A 16646-nucleotide genomic window follows, 5' to 3' on the forward strand; every position below is an offset into this window, starting at 1 on the left:
AGTACTAGTACATAAATTTGTACCTACTCGTATAGCACACCGTGCATAGCAAAAATTAACAGCTTTGTAGGTACTTTATATGTATAATAGTAATAGGTATATTATACCTAACTTTTACCACATTCCAATTCCGGTTTTTGGACTTTTTGGGTTAGCTCACAAACTAATACCTAAGTAGGTACAAAGTGATAAAAAAGTACCAATAATTTTCTTGATTCAAATATCTTTCTACGTTAAATCGATTTCATGTTTGATCTAAAAGTTTCAAGAATAAACAATCACAACTGTTCAATGTAACATAAAGTCCCACTTGAACGATGTTCGAAAACATCTTTGTAATAACAACAGGTCATTGACAATTCGTTACAAAATGTTTCAGAAATAGCACGTCAGTGGGATTATATCGGGAAAATGTGTGAATGTTACGACACTAGGCGCTATTTAATCTCGACTACGTAATTTGGAGCGATCTATAGGTACTACTAACAACCGCTAATACGTACTGTTAGGTAAAATTGAGTGATTTTGACTCAAATGGAGTATAAAGCTGCAGATTGAAATTAGGAAATAATTTGAAATTGCTGCATCTGAAATTCATAATTATTAATCCGTGTAAACTTGCTATACGATACGATAAATTATAATATTATTTGTTCAAATAACACACCTACTTACGCCAATCGCGTGCGATTTGAACTCATCAAGAAATTGTGTTTCTACAGACAGAGGCAGACCAAAGGATGACGTTCTGTCGGAGTTATATGAACGAGCCTATCTTGAACGTCATTATTTTTGAAATCATTTTTACATTTTTTCTTATTATTTGCAAAGTAACATGTACACACACATGTGATGTGTAAAATTTTGTTTGTCTTCTTACCTTAAGTCCTTAAGGGATTTGGGGGCGGAGTCGTTAGCCGTGATGACGGTGTGGAAGGTATAGTTGTTGGCCACGGCGTCGCCGTGCGAGCGGATGTGCTGGTACCAGGAGTATGCCCTGCGGAATAAACGTGTTTTATAGTACAGTCGTATCAACCCGTCGTCAAAAAGTCCATACATTCTAAGTTATGCTTCATTTTAAACGACATACAAAAAATCACGTCTGCATAGGCACTTAGAACTGCTGAGGTTTGAGAGTGACTTTTGGCAATAAGGGTTGAAAGAAAACTAAATTGTGATATTGTAGTGAAAGGATGTTAGTCCATCCTCTACACCGCTTTTTAACCTAGTAATGTGGAACGGCTCGCAACATATCAGCAGGTAAAGTTCTAAACAAGTTCTCGAGTAATCCGCTTTACACTTTTCCCATTTTTTGTAGAGACGCTCATTTGAACTATGAAAACACCGAAGAAATGGAAAACAGTGCCTGTAATTTCAAGCTAATAATGTATAACGAAAATTCCGAAAGCCTATCGAGTTGAACTAGCACATACATTCTGGTAATAACAGCCAATGTTTGGCTAAAATATTTGGCTTCCATTTATAGTTCATTGCCTATTAAAATTCAAGCGGCCCTTAAATTTACTGAAGTAACTACAGAATTTGATTACATTCGGTTGCGAATTTCATTATTTGAACCAAAGTAATTTCAATTAAGATATCTACAATACAATTTGGGGAGGATTACATTTCGCTAGTCGAATCAAGTTCAATTAAAATTGTTTTTGGCCTGCGAACGGCTGATAAAAAGTTATTTCGCTTGTACAAGATTGCACATTGATTGTCTTCTCTTAAAATAACGAAAACAGATTTGAAGGAAAACATTGAACTAAATTAAAAGTTACGTCTTTTTCTTGTAATCTCCGTAAATTCCTTAATGCACCGACTCGTGACAATATTTTTAATATCTTTTTCTTTCTGTCTGGCCAACCAGGACATAATTGCCCGTATTTTGCTCGCGAGATCGATTGACTTACCTTCTTTAATTAATACTATTAAAAAGACTGAAAGGACGAAATACTGTCGCGCCCGTCCTGTGTCACACGTAAAGGTCTTTTTTAAACGTTGGGTTCATGTCAGGTTAGTTTCTAATCAAAAGACTTACCGTTTAGAAGGCGATATGAGTATGGCGATGATCTTAGCGTTGGGCAGCAGCGCGTGCGCGCGCCGAGGCACCTGTTCGCCGTCGAAGTATGTGGCCGACTTCTCGAACGTCATCTGCGTGCCGTTGGTGATGCTCGGCGGGAAGAAGTTTAAGTACCTAAGAGATATATTCGATATTTAGGTTATCGAAGCTGCGGACTCGATGCGACTTGCAGCGCGGCGAGCGGCAAATAAAGTCCGTTCGATTCGCGGAGCGTGGAGAGTACTCGTAATGCATGAATGATCTTGATTTGCCGCTGGCCACTGCACGCGTTGAGTGCGTTCAGTCCGCGGTTCAAAAGTTTATATGCTCCAAATAAGAGCGAGAAGAGATTTTTTTTAGTTATACTGCGCCATATATTTCAGCACACCAATCAAATACCGCAATGCTATGAAACTCGCATGTGAGTTCTGGCACTGTGCAGATCAGCTCTAAAGTTGGTTATACCTATACATATACAAGTCATATATCATAACATTACTGCATTATGTAAAACCCGAATTAATTAATTATGACTCCGAAAGTAAACTCGAGATGTTGTGTAACATTAATATTATCATTGTGAAATCTCATAGGTACTTTAAAGCGTTAAGTTAATTACTTTCAGTGTTCTTAGTTCTGTAAATGTCTCATTATTCGCATTTAATATTCGTCACAAATATAACATAGCTAGAAATAGCTTTGACTTCATAAATGGTATTACATTTATTATACAAAGCTAGCGTTACCAAGAAAAACATATTTATATTTTAGCCCACACCGCGAGCGAAGCCGCAAAAGAGCCCCGGTATGTATATAATAATTTTATCTGCAAATTTGCTTAACAACTGATGCTCTGGGCTCCCAGGCGCTAAAGTAATATACCTATTTCCGTATATTTTACTTTCACGAACGTTCTGGCGAACTGTGTTTGTAACGAAAAACAAATAGAAATACATTTGTTCTGTATGCATAGTTTTTGCAAAAACGTATTTGTATAAGTAAAATTTGTTTAATGAACATGTATGAATTATTAATTAAGGAAACAACTGTAATGGTGTATAGAGTGAGAACTCTCAAGTTTATTTAATTATCTATAGATAGTAATACACCCAGCGAGTTACAAACACTAGTACATAAGGGCATCCGGCCAGATCATACTCCACGAGCTAAGTCATTACGCAGATCACTTGGTCATTTACATGCACTGAAGTAAATTACGTTTGGTCAGCTAACGGATGAGGGACTAAATATAAGCAAACAGTATACATGCATACAATTGCTATCTGATTGAACCGGGATGGAGTAATTTACACTAGAACTCGAGCGTTTCACCTTTACCATCGCAGCTCGATTCCAATTACTACCAGCACCCAGTAAAGCCAGCCTCTTACAAGAAATGTTATAGCAACAAAGTTATTTATTGTTAATTTAGCATTTGCTTTGTTGGTGCGGCGAGCGCTTTCTGTAACTGGCTACAAAGCTAACTTAAGAAGACCGATCTCCATTTTTTATGAAGTTCTTTTTTAAACCAATTACCTAAGTACAAATGCAAATAAACTATTCTTTAGAATTTTCTAGTACATCATTCTTGGAGAAATATTTCAATTATGTCGTTTAATTTTGTTTCGGTATAAAACATCAATGGTAAAAAAAGCATTAGGTACATTCTAATCAAATCAAATTATGGCTTTCATATTATTTCTTAGGTTTATTTGACGTCTTGCAATCGATATGTCGATAGAACTTATTGTGTCTCCTTTTTGAGTCCCCTGTTGCATACAAATAACCTTACTAGCTCGCGACCTGTTCAGTCGAGCCATTTATATTATCAGACACGTTTGCTTATCAGCGCCGGGACAATTTAGACGGCGCCTTAACGCTGTATTGTTGCTGTGAAGACATTGTAATGACGTAAGTGGGGGTCTTTAGCCCTCGCTAATAAGTAATGATAATGACACCCGTGTCAGATAACTCGACACTCGAGGCACGAATTGTTTCCCTGGAATGCCTTATAATTCTTACGACAGATTACCGCCAATTAGGGCTTTTGAGGAATGGACTAGTCTACTAAGAGGGTTCTTGTTAGTCTGCCATTTACATTCAATGTATTCGTGTTTAATATGTAGGTTTAGTAAATGATGAATTCTAATACTGTTTAATGTTGATAACTAGGTTCACCATTGTAATTCAAAAGGATGTTTATTATAGCCGGTTTGCTTTTCTAATACGTAGTTTGCCGTACAGCTATGACAGCGGCTACGCGTGTAGCGCGTAGCTCGCTGGCACTGAATGTGTGAATGTTACTTACATACATAATTGTTTAGAATCACATTATGGGGTGAAAAAAAAAGAAATTGTGATATTGGAGTGACATCCATACTAGTATTATAAATTGGAAAGTGTGTGTGTCTGTTTGTTTGTCCGCCTTTCACGGCAAAAGACGAATTGACGTGATTTTTTAAGTGGAGATATCTGAAGGGATGGAGAGTGATATAAACTACTTTTTGTCTCTTTCTAAAGCGAGCAAAGCCGCGGGCACAAGCTAGTTATATATACAAGTCCATCACCCGCACCACAAAATATCTTATAGACTTTTACGACAAAGAGGGTAGTGAAATTGTTGACCCGTAACCATACGGGAAGCGAATGTTATATGGTTTACATACTAATATTACTAATAAACTCACCAGTCTAATCCCTTCATATAGTTATTATTTTTGAGGAACTGCAACTCCTGATAGATGGTGGGGCTTCTAAATCTATAAATATTATACTATTCATTAGGGTGTTGCTTATTTTATCGAAGTTAATTGAAGCCCCTTGTTTATTTCTGAACAGTGATAATATCGTCACTACTTTTAAAAAATCTCGTATCTCACGCTGTTCCTCAAAGTTAAAACGCAGTAAGTCTATTCGTATATGCATTCCATACATACTTACCACAATTTTCTTTTCATTGACAGACGAAGATACAAGTTTTTTCAAAAGTAGTGACGATATAAGGATTCGGCTTCGGCCGACTCCTTGAAAATCAGGGCGCACGGCTTTGGATCGCGTACATCGGGCTTAACTTGACTTTTTAAGTGTGTGGGCATCGAATCCGCTTGACCGGGCCATAAGTCGGGCTTCATCGGATTCATAAAGCACGAGGACGCCAAAAGCATCCGGCCTTGGATCGTAGGGCTTCGCCTGACTCTTTAAAAATGAGGGCGTCTGGGGCGCCCAGCTTTTGACCGCGTACACGTTCGTCGGCCTTCGCCAGACTCCTTGAAGCACGAGGGCGACTTCGGCGTCCGACCGGCGTCCGTGGCCGCCGAGCGCTTTTTGCTTCGCCCGCTATAATAACATCATTTTATCGACAGCGGATAAAATTCTGACTCACCAGTCTAATCCCTTCATGTAGTTGTTATTATTGAAGAACTGCAACTCCTCATAGGTGGTGGGGCTGGGCAGGTTGGGCACGAGCGACGGATGCATGGCCAGGAAGGTGTAGAGAGCCGTGCTGCCGGTCTTCTGCGGCCCGATGACTAGCACCTTGGGCAGCGTGCCGCACCATTTGCTCTTCGACCAGATGCGACGGTGGCGGATGTCGTCGCACGGATTCTGCACAAAAGAAATTGCAAGTTGTATGTAAAGAAAAAAATATTCGTTATATTAGGGTTTACATCAGAAAAACACCATGTAAAAAAAATTCATACAAATTGTATAAGAAATTTCTCTTCGCTCAAAATCGGCTGCCCAGAAAAAAAATATCGAAGAAAGTTCAAATTTCGTTTTTTTTTTTTTAATTACTAAACTATAAAGTTTAAATTTGGGAGCTGAAATTTGGCATACTCGATATTAATACAAAGACGAATCAATAAAAAAAATTCAAGCCAAAACTCGCTGGGGGCAGATTCACTTAGCTTATCCTGGCATGGCCTTTCCGAAAGAAGTAGGAAAATGGCGAGCCATTTCACGAATACAGAGTCTTTAACTTTATCGAATCTACTTACGATATAAATCGCTTTCTAGCAAATTTCCTTCTTACGCGTGATTATAAATAAGTAGGTACTCGTGAAAGATTACATTTGACATCAATCGAGGTGAATGTTATAGAAATGTTTAGAATTTGCCGGATATTTAAACGGCTTTGGTATTAAAATATGGCTGCCATTTATTATCACGACATAATTTACGAGCTTTAGCTGTAACATTTTGTAAAGTATAAGATACAGTTATTTATGTTTTGCTATAATTAAACACCTGCCTGTAATTATTCAACAAGAGTCTTTCATTGTTACACGTTTTAACATCAAAGTATCTAAATAAGTGCCATTGCAAAGGGAAGGCTTTTAAGTCACAATAGGCATCTTATGTATGAATGAGGTAAGTACCTACCTATGTACCAGTTTGAAAAGCTAAATAAGTATTGAAACGGGTAAATAATCTTAAGTCGTCATTCATCAAATTAACCCCCTCCCTCCCCCTCATTTTTTAATTTATTGAAAATTTCACCGATTCAATACCGAAACAAGTGCTCACTGCCTTACTCTGAGGAATCGGCTGCTCTTTTATTTGTAACTTGCAATGTAAGTACAAGTGGCTTGGTATATAGATTTTTGATATGATTAATAAGACTATGTAACGAAAAAATGTTACAAACCCGTGATATGATTCCAGTGAAAACTTTACAAACGCGCGAGTTATAACAAAGCGGGATGGTTCGCGCTCCCGGCTTCCCATCAATATTTACTTTTGTAAACAAATATTTGCCACCGAAAACGTGTCCGTTAGAATAAATGTTTGAATGCTATCTTTGATGAAAAACACGAATTTTTATTCGATATCGTTTATTTGCAATAAGATTTCCTTTCACCTGCAAATTGGATCTACGGACTATGTTTCACAAACCAGATACCGCTCGGGTCGTGAAGAATACTTATAATCAAATTTATCCCTCGAGTTAAAAAGATGAACTATCATGTTTCAGATCCCGGCACTCGGATGTATGTGCAATTTCCTCTTCATATTTCAACGATACTTTACATATCTCTCCGGCCAGTAAAATATTAATACATGCGCCATAAATATTGTTTTTGCAAGGCAAATTTGCTCGGAGTCGAATATGCCACTCTGCTCAAGTATTGATGTTTTCGTATAATGTATCAACTTTTGTAGGTATTTTTGATTTAATGGGCCATTTTTTTTTACTACACATACCTGTATTAAATACAGGTATGTGTAGTAAATTGCTGCACCAACTTCGCGATAAAGCAAACATGATACAGTGCAAAACTGTTTTCAATTATGTGCTATTATTACATGAACTGAATTGATTGGATGGGGGGTTCAATCAACATTTCAGCTATTTTGGCAATGCATTATTTGTCCAATTTTAGTGGTTATTCCTGTATGGAATAAAGAGAACCTATTCTTTACTGAATGTTTTTTTAACCCCCGACGCAAAAACGACGGGGTGTTATAAGTTTGACTTGTCTATCTGTTTGTCTATCTGTCTATGTGTGTGTCTGTCTGTGGCATAGTAGCTCTCGAACGGATGAACCGATTTAGATTTAGTTCTTTTTTTCTGAAAGCTGAGTTAGTCGGGAGTGTTCTTAGCTATGTTTAATGATAATCGGTCTACTATGCCGCGGTCGGGGGTTTTTTCAAAATTTTTATTTTGTGGTTAGGTTATTAATGAATATATTCGTCGATTATATTTTACATTGTTCTCAAACTTTGGCTAATCTAAGTTTTTACCCTCGACGCAAAAACGACGGGGTGTTATAAGTTTGACGTATCTGTCTGTCTGTGTGTGTGTCTGTCTGTGGCATCGTAGTTTCTGAACTGATGAACCGATTTAGATTTAGTTTTTTTTTTGTTTGAAAGCTGAATTAGTCGGTTATGTTCTTATCCATGTTTCGTGAAAATCGGTCCAACTATGTCGGGGTTTTATTTCAAAATTTCAATCAATGTATCAATCAATTAATAGGAAAATAATGGCTGACGTATGAAAAAAACATTACTCAAGTTCACTGTGTGTTATTAAATAAACACATCTCCTGGCTTAATTCGCTGTATAAAACAGCTTACAAAATGAACTTCATTAGACACAAAATATAAACCTCATTTGTATGTTGCGCCAAAATTTTCATTTTACAACATTTACATATCTTAGTAAATGTTGACATATCTAAATGCGATAGAACGCAAACACGAGTCCAGGTATGTATGCCTATACACAACTGGGTCTAACCGCTAGTGTAGGTAATAAATCATAAAAAAGTTTTTTATATATCACCGGTACGCTCGCAAACATCCATCCAAGTTTTTTCGCGATTTTCGAGCCCTCTATCAGCAACCAGGCGGAAAGGCGGATGAGAGATTAGACCACAGAGTGCGCGCGTAATACATATTGATTCATACGCCGAAACGGTTGCGATACCAGCCTGTAATATTTAACGTAAGAATAATCATGTACCGGAGATGTTTGGAATGTTAAAATAGGTAACATGTGGCAAAGGGAAAACGTTGTTTGTATACTTCTGCGAACAGATTTCTTTAAGTCGATCTTGTTTATGTGATGTACATTAGTAATTAATAGATAACCTTTTGACCACTACCGATAAGCCCCGTGTCAAAGTATGTATCTCGTTCTACAAGTTCATTTTCTGAACCAGCTTATGATGCCCGGTCGGTGGTTTATCCATACTTAATATTATAAATGGGAAAGTGTGTGTGTCTGTTTGTTTGTCCGTCTTTCACGGCAAAACGGAGCGACGAATTGTCGTGACTTTTGAAGTGGAGATAGTTGAAGGGATGGAGAGTGACATAGGGTACTTTGTTTCTCTTTCTAACCCCCCCACTGCCCTAACATGGGGGTGAAAGTTTGTATGGAACATTCCGCAATTTTAGAATTTAACGCGAGCGAAGCCTCGGGCGAAACGAAATCCTCGAAAAGTGCATTCGGCGTTTAACAAATGCTGCTCACATTTCTAAATTAAATGAAATAAAATAAATGTAGTTATTATCTTAAAGAGTGTGTCTACAACTTTTGACTATTCACAATCTCCAATTATTAACGGTGTAATAACTAAACCCACACAAAGTTGACCTAAAATGAGAAAAACGTATGTCGCCGTTTAGTAAACTTTGTTAAAAAAATTCAATACTTTAGTTATAACGTTAAGTGATTCTAAAAGCCAGATAAATGGACTAGAAGTTTTGAGGTTTTTTATATTTTTCCTCTCAAAGGCAACAAAGAAATTTTACCTTAAATTCAAACTATCGTAAAATTTCCATACATTCGCCATTGCTGTCAGAATTCTCCTTTCGATTAGACGCCCTGAGCGGCTCATCGGAGGCAGACGTGTCGCCGGTCGCTCCGCGTTGACGTTTAAATTTGACAAATATTTTGACAGAAAATAGTGTACGTACACGAAAAACCATACCAGTGTAAAACTGTGCTCAAAATAAATAGGGTAAATCAATAATGTCAGGTGGAGATCCAATCTCATTTAAAGTTTAAAGGTGCATGGCTTGTGCATAAAAAATAAATAAAAATATATCACATTATTAAAGAAAATAACGAACACAACCGAATGAGTATAAATGATTTCATTCTAGTTCGGTTAAATTGAAAAAAGTTTCATGTTTTCTTTTACTCATCGGAATACATTTTCATTACGCTGGTATTAACAGTACGTCATTTTAAAAATATATATGACAGCACCTACGTCAAATTTTGTCAACCAAACTTCACAGGTTGTATGTAAACAATTACAATTTAATTTATTCATACATATATTCAGATACTTATTAACTGATTCTTACTTAGAATAGAAAAAAGGGGAATGCGAGCGGGTATAGGTTTAGTGGTTCTAGTTCAAATTTAATTGTATATATAAAAAAATGTCTCAATTTCATTAAAGATTTACTCTGTGCATACCACGAACACGTAACCGTAAGTTGAAAACAATAATAATTATAAAGTACCTAAATATATTGTTGTTTAGAAAGTTAACGCTCGTTTTGAATGGTACTTCTCCACTCAACTAGACTAGACCAAATATTCATGGAACAGTCACCAGCATAATTATATGACTATGAACGGCCGTGCAAAAATATCTAATTTTCTATAAGGGACCATAAGTATATGACGACATATTCCCGGCAAAAATTTGTAATGCTCCGTGACCGGCAAAAACATCGTCTCTCTTTCTAGCGTCTCGCGAGCGTAGCGTCGGGCCAACTGTATGGAAAAAGACGCCGCGTCGGCGCGGCTTAGCCATACAGTTGGCCCGACGCTACGATTGCTAGACGGCAGATGTGGGGAGTGTCCTTATCCGCAGAAATATCTGTATGATCGGGTAGCTTAAAAATATTTGATTCCTTATAAATAAAAATCTAAATTACACTCTCACTCGCATAAATATCTATCCATTGTTAAAGCAAATATATATCTTACGGGCTAGAAATCATTAATATGTAATTAAAGTGCAATAACAAACCCTACCTTAGTTGCCTTAGAGCGGTAAATTGTATGAGGTGATTTGACATCTCACGAAACACGTGAAGTATTGTCAGTGCATATGTCTGTCTCATCTGTTGATAAACTATGACAAGTAAACTTATTACAAATCTGATATCAGAAGCCTTTTTACAAGCTTTTATTCAACTTGCGTTGTTAGTATTTATCTTAGTTTGGGCCAAAACGTAGAAGCTAAATTTGACCCGCTTTCCGATTTGCGATTGAGCTGAAATTTTGCACACTTATGTAAATCACGTGACAATGCAATATTCTGGTATCATGGAGGTGATCTGATGATGGAGCAGAAAGGTACTCAGAGGAACTCTGTTATGAAACGTCGTATCCCCATTGAGTAAGTGGTATTTAGAGACATCTCGAAGAGCAATAGATGATTTTTGAAAGAAAGGTACAGTCGGCTAAGGTAAAGCCTGTGCCAAAAATGATTTTTTTGCAAAAAAACTTATTATAAATTGGGAGGTGAATTTTTATATTATTTTATATAAGAAATCCGGCCAAGAGCGCATCGGACCACGGTCAGTGTAGGGTTCCGTTCCGTACTTTCCGACATTTTACATATTGACAATTTAATAAATACCGTAATTTGGGGTGAATAGGGTTCCCGGGGTATATAATGCTATTATATTTAAATAATATATTTTATGATTTATGTAAATAATATATTTACAGACATGAAAATGTCTGTCAAAGTAGGCATTCAAATTTATTGGATTTTTTACTCATTTTAACTTCATTTTTGTGTGAAATTTTGCTAAGAATTTGTTCATTATCCTTTTGAATGTAGTGTATACCTATACTTCTAAAGTTTATGTTTAACAGAAAATCATAAGACATATTTTCATTTTTATAATGGTTTTCATGAAGAAAGCGATGCAACTGTGTTGGGGAACTTTTACGGGATGAACAAATATCCGCGGCCTGAGGGGTGAATAGGATCAATAATGGGGGAAACGGGTCGTAAAGGGGGTGAATAGGTTTACGAAGGGGGTGATTAGGGTCGGAAGAGGGGTGAATTGGGATGTGTAGTCAATGGTTGTCAAATTGTATAAAAGATATATAACTTACCTAAAGTGATGTTTGTATGAATGACCTCTCTGTATATGGACGCAATTTATACGTCAATGTATTGCTTCGTAGTTAGACTAGATACAATAAATTAACATTTAGAAATGTTAATCACACTTCTGTCAACCACAAGTCAACGTTTCTACTTAAGTCCACAAAAATCACCCATGGTTGCTACAATATAAACGGATTACTTTAAAATAAAAATCATAAGTATGAAACTATACATCTAGGGAAGAAATAAAATTATTTTATTTAATAATTTTTGATTTGTTATTTTCAAGTTTATATAAATAATAAATTCTCAATTCGCTCAAAGGTTGGAAGAGATCCCTTATAGGTATAAGTTCGCCTTTGTACACCATAACTATACTGTATTTTTATGTCCTAACTTGTCTTATGTACAATAAAGTGTTCACATACATACATACATAAATTTAAATAGATATCATACACGAAAGAAAAAACGATAAGGCCCACTGGTGGCCGAGCCGGGAATCGAACCCGGGTCTTCAGCTTACGCAGCTAACGTCATTACCACTAGGCCACCCGCCCGCCGTGTGGTACCCGACGAAATTTCTCTAGTGTATATTATCTCTGATAGGCACATTTTGACCACCTCGTATATGAATCTTTAAGGCCCTTTTGCACCAACCACTTAACTCAGGGTTAGTGGGCTGTCAACTGTCAAATTCCATGTAAAATGGTGGGTTAACCCTCAGGTTAACCCTCCATATTCGTTGGTGCAAGTGGCACTTAGAGGATTAGGGTATAGCGAGAGAGATGGCGGGTTCGATTCCCGGCTCAGCCACCAGGAGGCCTTGTCGTTCTTACTTTCGTGCGTGATATCTATTTCAATGCATAAGTATGAAAACGGTTATGACTTTATTTTCAAGTAAGTAATTTTTGCTGATAAACTTTTTTTTCGGCATTCAATTTTGTAAGGTATGCTCCCAGCCGAAGATCAGCGCTGATGAAGAGGCACAAAAGAAAACACGTCCGTTCCATACAAGATTTATTAGCAGAGAGCGAAAATATAACCAGTCGGCGCCTAATTACTAAACTACCCACATTTGTCACAAATTTATTTCAAAAATACTTAAGTCATTATCAGTTTGCCGTTAATATTTGTGGGATATTAAATTGGACCAGGAGTGATATTTAAAAAAAAAACTATACATTTATAACCTTTTGAATTTTGGAATTCGGTTAAAAAATCCGGCCAGATGAGAATCTATTTTCGCACAATTGTAAAACTAAATTATCTTTACTAGTTACCTCCAAAATACTAAATGAAATGACATCTATTGCGACTTAAGTAGTTTGCATAAATTAGTTACCCAATTCACCTAGGATGGCGCTGTACTTTGGGCTACTTAGTACATCATTTTCTGAAGATTTTGGGTTCATGGGGTCGGAACGGGTATGAACTAACTTAATTTGTGGTGAATAGGGCCAAAACCGACTTTTGAACGTCGATAGCAGTTTTTTTATATGTGCCATGATAATTTTTTACACAAAAATCTTCCAGCGGTGTGAACTCCGGGTTGTCTTTGAAAATATGTCGTTTTATTTAGTAATTTTCGCTCACCCTAACGTTGGGGTGAATGGGGTCGGGAAGGGGGTGAATAGGGAAAAGTGCTAGGGTTGACTTTTTTGGATTACGAACAAAACCTGACCTGTCACGAGCATATTATATTTATTTTATCAAAAAATAAGAAACTAATATGTTATGAGTAGTCGGTAATGTATTAATAAAATAAATTTATCGAAATCTAGACATATGATAACCCTAAACCAACCTTTATAGTTATATGGTGCTCTGACGCAGTGAACAAGTAAGTATGGTCGTGGGCAGTGCGGATAACGTGTCAAAATACGAGTATAAGCATAGTTTGTTGCTATTTTTCATGTTTAAATAACTTCTAAACTAACGTAGTGGGTAGGTATTAAAGTAAAAGGTTCACAGTGAACATTAGCTTGCCAGACATGTGTTTAGCTATACCATTGTATTGAGTGTTGTATCATAAAGTCAAACTAGGCATTTATTACTAATTATTTACTATGTGGGGTGTCTTTGATCACTTGCATGGGGTAACATTGACCATAATGACACATAGTTGATTATTGTCTGATTAGGTCACGGTACTTGTTGAGACTGATAATTTGATCTCTTCTTGTGATAAATATTGAAAGAATAGGCTAGTTTCCTATACTTAAAATAAAATATTTTATGCAGTGCACGAAATAAAGCACCACATAATTGTTGATGTTGTTGTTGTTGATGTTTAAAATTTCAAATTTCAGGCACACGTCGGACATTTCTTTTTATTGACTTTATTTTATTGAATGAATTTAATTTAATATTTAATTTATTATATAATATTAATATTCACAAATTATTTTATACTATATTAATTTTAATTTAATTTGAAATTTGAAATTTTGAATTTAATTTAATTTGATATAATTTAATTTAGTTTGATTTAATTTAATTTAATTCGTATCTATTTTGTTTTAATTGTGGTTTTCATTTTAAATTAATAATTGAATTCTATAGCTTTAATTTTAAATACAAGTGTAACGTAATGTAACAATATGGACTGTTATGTCTGAAATAAACGAATACAATACAATAATTAGAAGAAAAATATGGACAGTAGTTATTTTTAAACACAATTTCTATTTAATAAGTCAAAGAGAAAGATATAAAGTAAATGAATTGACCGTGACGTCACTCCTCAGTATTTCATAGTAATTCCATATTAGCAAATCGTTTTGACAGTTCATAAAAAGAAGCTGATTTGACTAGTAGGAAACTAGCCTATTGCAAATAAAGTTGGTTTTTCGAAGATGGTAATTTTTATTTTTAATCAAAGTAACCCCAAAATAGCGTTAAAGAGTTGTAATATTTGACTCTGCGAACCGTTTTTTATCTTTTCTTGAGATAAAATACTTTTGTAAGGGATTACATTCGATTACCATTAAAAAAATACATAGGGTATCAAAGTAACCCCAATGTCAGTTTAAGTTTGATAACATCGTTTTTTTTGCGTACATTATTTTGTTACATTTCTATATTTTTAGCAGGAAAAGACTAAAAAAGTTGATGGTCCCATTTTTTTCTTTCTTTGTTACGTTACATTGACCAATTATGGAATTTATACTTCTCTAACTTCTACATTTAATGGGTAAAAATACCCATGAAATGTAGAAGCTAGAGAAGTTTAAATTCCCAAATTGGTCAATGTAACCCCAGTTTACGGCAGACACCGTGAACCTTTTCTAATAATTCTCTTTTTATTTGAAAGAAAAATCGTTACGATACTAAAATATGCAATCTGAGATAAAAAAATGCTTTTCATATAGTTACAAACTTAGTTCAGAATTTTTTTCTGTAAAACTTTTATAAATTGTTCTACCTATCAAGTTCAAAATAATTTTCCTAGAAAGTCTTAATAAAGTTCTGCTTTTGAGATTTTTTCATATTTGAGAAAACAGCCCTTATTGCCTGAAATACGGCGACATTGATATTTGCTTTTTCGTATTTTGATGGTATTTTGACTGCACTGTTGTATTTTTTGCCATGCTAATTTGAACCTTATCTCTGAGCGATGTTTTTTAATTTTCAGTCACGTCACAGATGTTTATGACATAACATCTAGGTATTTAGCCATTTAAAAGAAACTACAAGTGGCTTTACAGACGTGGCGACTGCAACTGGTACAGGGCCTAAGCCATAATTTAAAATTATATTGTGATTTTATATGTATTTGTGTTTTATTTAATGCTAAGTATGAGTTTCAACATTTTCAACTCAAGAAACTGAAATTAAGAGAAGAGACTAGGAAATTGGATATGATCAAGAGTCTGATGCAGATAGCGATGGCGGTATTGGATATGATAAGATATGCGTCGATATTCCCTGTCTTCCTTTGGGTCTCTGACTTGACTGCTGCTAGCTGTACTCTATTCATTAGGTTTTTATTTTATACACATGCTTTATTTTTGTATAAACTAAATGATAAAAAAACGAAGCTAAAACGACCAAAAAGAATAAAGAAAATATCTGATAGTCTTTAATACAACCCGCATATACGTAATGCACAGCTCAGGCCTCTGAAGACCTGCAGGGCAATCATGGTCGCGCGATAAATGATAAAACATCGGACCGTCCCTATCGCACTTACAAATAAAGCGATAGGGCTGAGGTTTTATCATTTAGCACGCGACCATAATTGTTTGCCTGGAGGTATCGGCCTTCACACACGTCTTTGAAAAATGTTTGCGGGGATAGGCAGGCTGACGATTTTTAATCTAAGTATAGAAAAGTAACGCAAAATTAAGTGCAAAGTAATTTGAAATACACCTAGGTAAACAATCAACTGAGTAAGGAACGTTATCTACATATTTAGGTAAATTAAAGTCACATGAGACATGGACAGAGAAGGAAAGCTAGATGACGCGTATTTTTTCTCTGTCTTCTTGTATGCTACCTTTTTTACAGTTTTAATTTCTCAAAGGAGGTCAGTAGTTGACTACAAACTCAAAATAACACTCTTGAAAAAAATTAAGGGTCACTGACCTTTCACAGTAAATTGAGGTAGTGTGAGTGAAGGGTGTTTGTGTGTGTAATGGGGTAATTTGACAGATTCTGAAAATTCTCCCTGCTCTACCCCCTCTTAATTACAGGACATTCTGTAGATACATTTGAATTGAATGTCCATTGAGTTAAATTTTACTAAACACTTTCGCTACTGTTATCTGTTCGTAGGCATACTCGTGGCATGCTCGTAGCGCATAGAACGCGTTGACTCTGAATCTGTTATGTTTGCACAAATAAACTTTTTTTTATGTTTTCTAATTTCAATTGTATTGTGTTTGAGAAACTGCTGGTCAGTTATACAGTACCGGTCAAAAGTTTGAGTTCACCCTTTGATTTCGGTACAAATGAGTACTTTTGTACGATAATTATCTTCGGTTTGG

The 16646-nt window shown here is 35.8% G+C and overlaps 1 protein-coding gene across 3 annotated transcripts in view; it reads right to left on the minus strand.

Annotated features, from left to right (window-relative positions):
• The window catches only part of LOC125226699 (bifunctional heparan sulfate N-deacetylase/N-sulfotransferase), a 200542-nt gene that overhangs the window by 3440 nt on the left and 180456 nt on the right, over positions 1-16646 (minus strand). For all 3 annotated transcript variants that reach the window (XM_048130761.1, XM_048130760.1, XM_048130762.1), the window contains 3 exons: positions 5448-5668; positions 2045-2200; positions 881-997 (listed from right to left, as the gene is read on the minus strand). In XM_048130761.1, coding sequence (XP_047986718.1) covers positions 881-997; positions 2045-2200; positions 5448-5668 — 494 coding nt within the window. The remainder of the gene's footprint in view (positions 1-880; positions 998-2044; positions 2201-5447; positions 5669-16646) is intronic.

Source organism: Leguminivora glycinivorella, chromosome 5, assembly GCF_023078275.1.
Source record: "Leguminivora glycinivorella isolate SPB_JAAS2020 chromosome 5, LegGlyc_1.1, whole genome shotgun sequence".
NCBI lineage: Eukaryota > Metazoa > Arthropoda > Insecta > Lepidoptera > Tortricidae > Leguminivora > Leguminivora glycinivorella.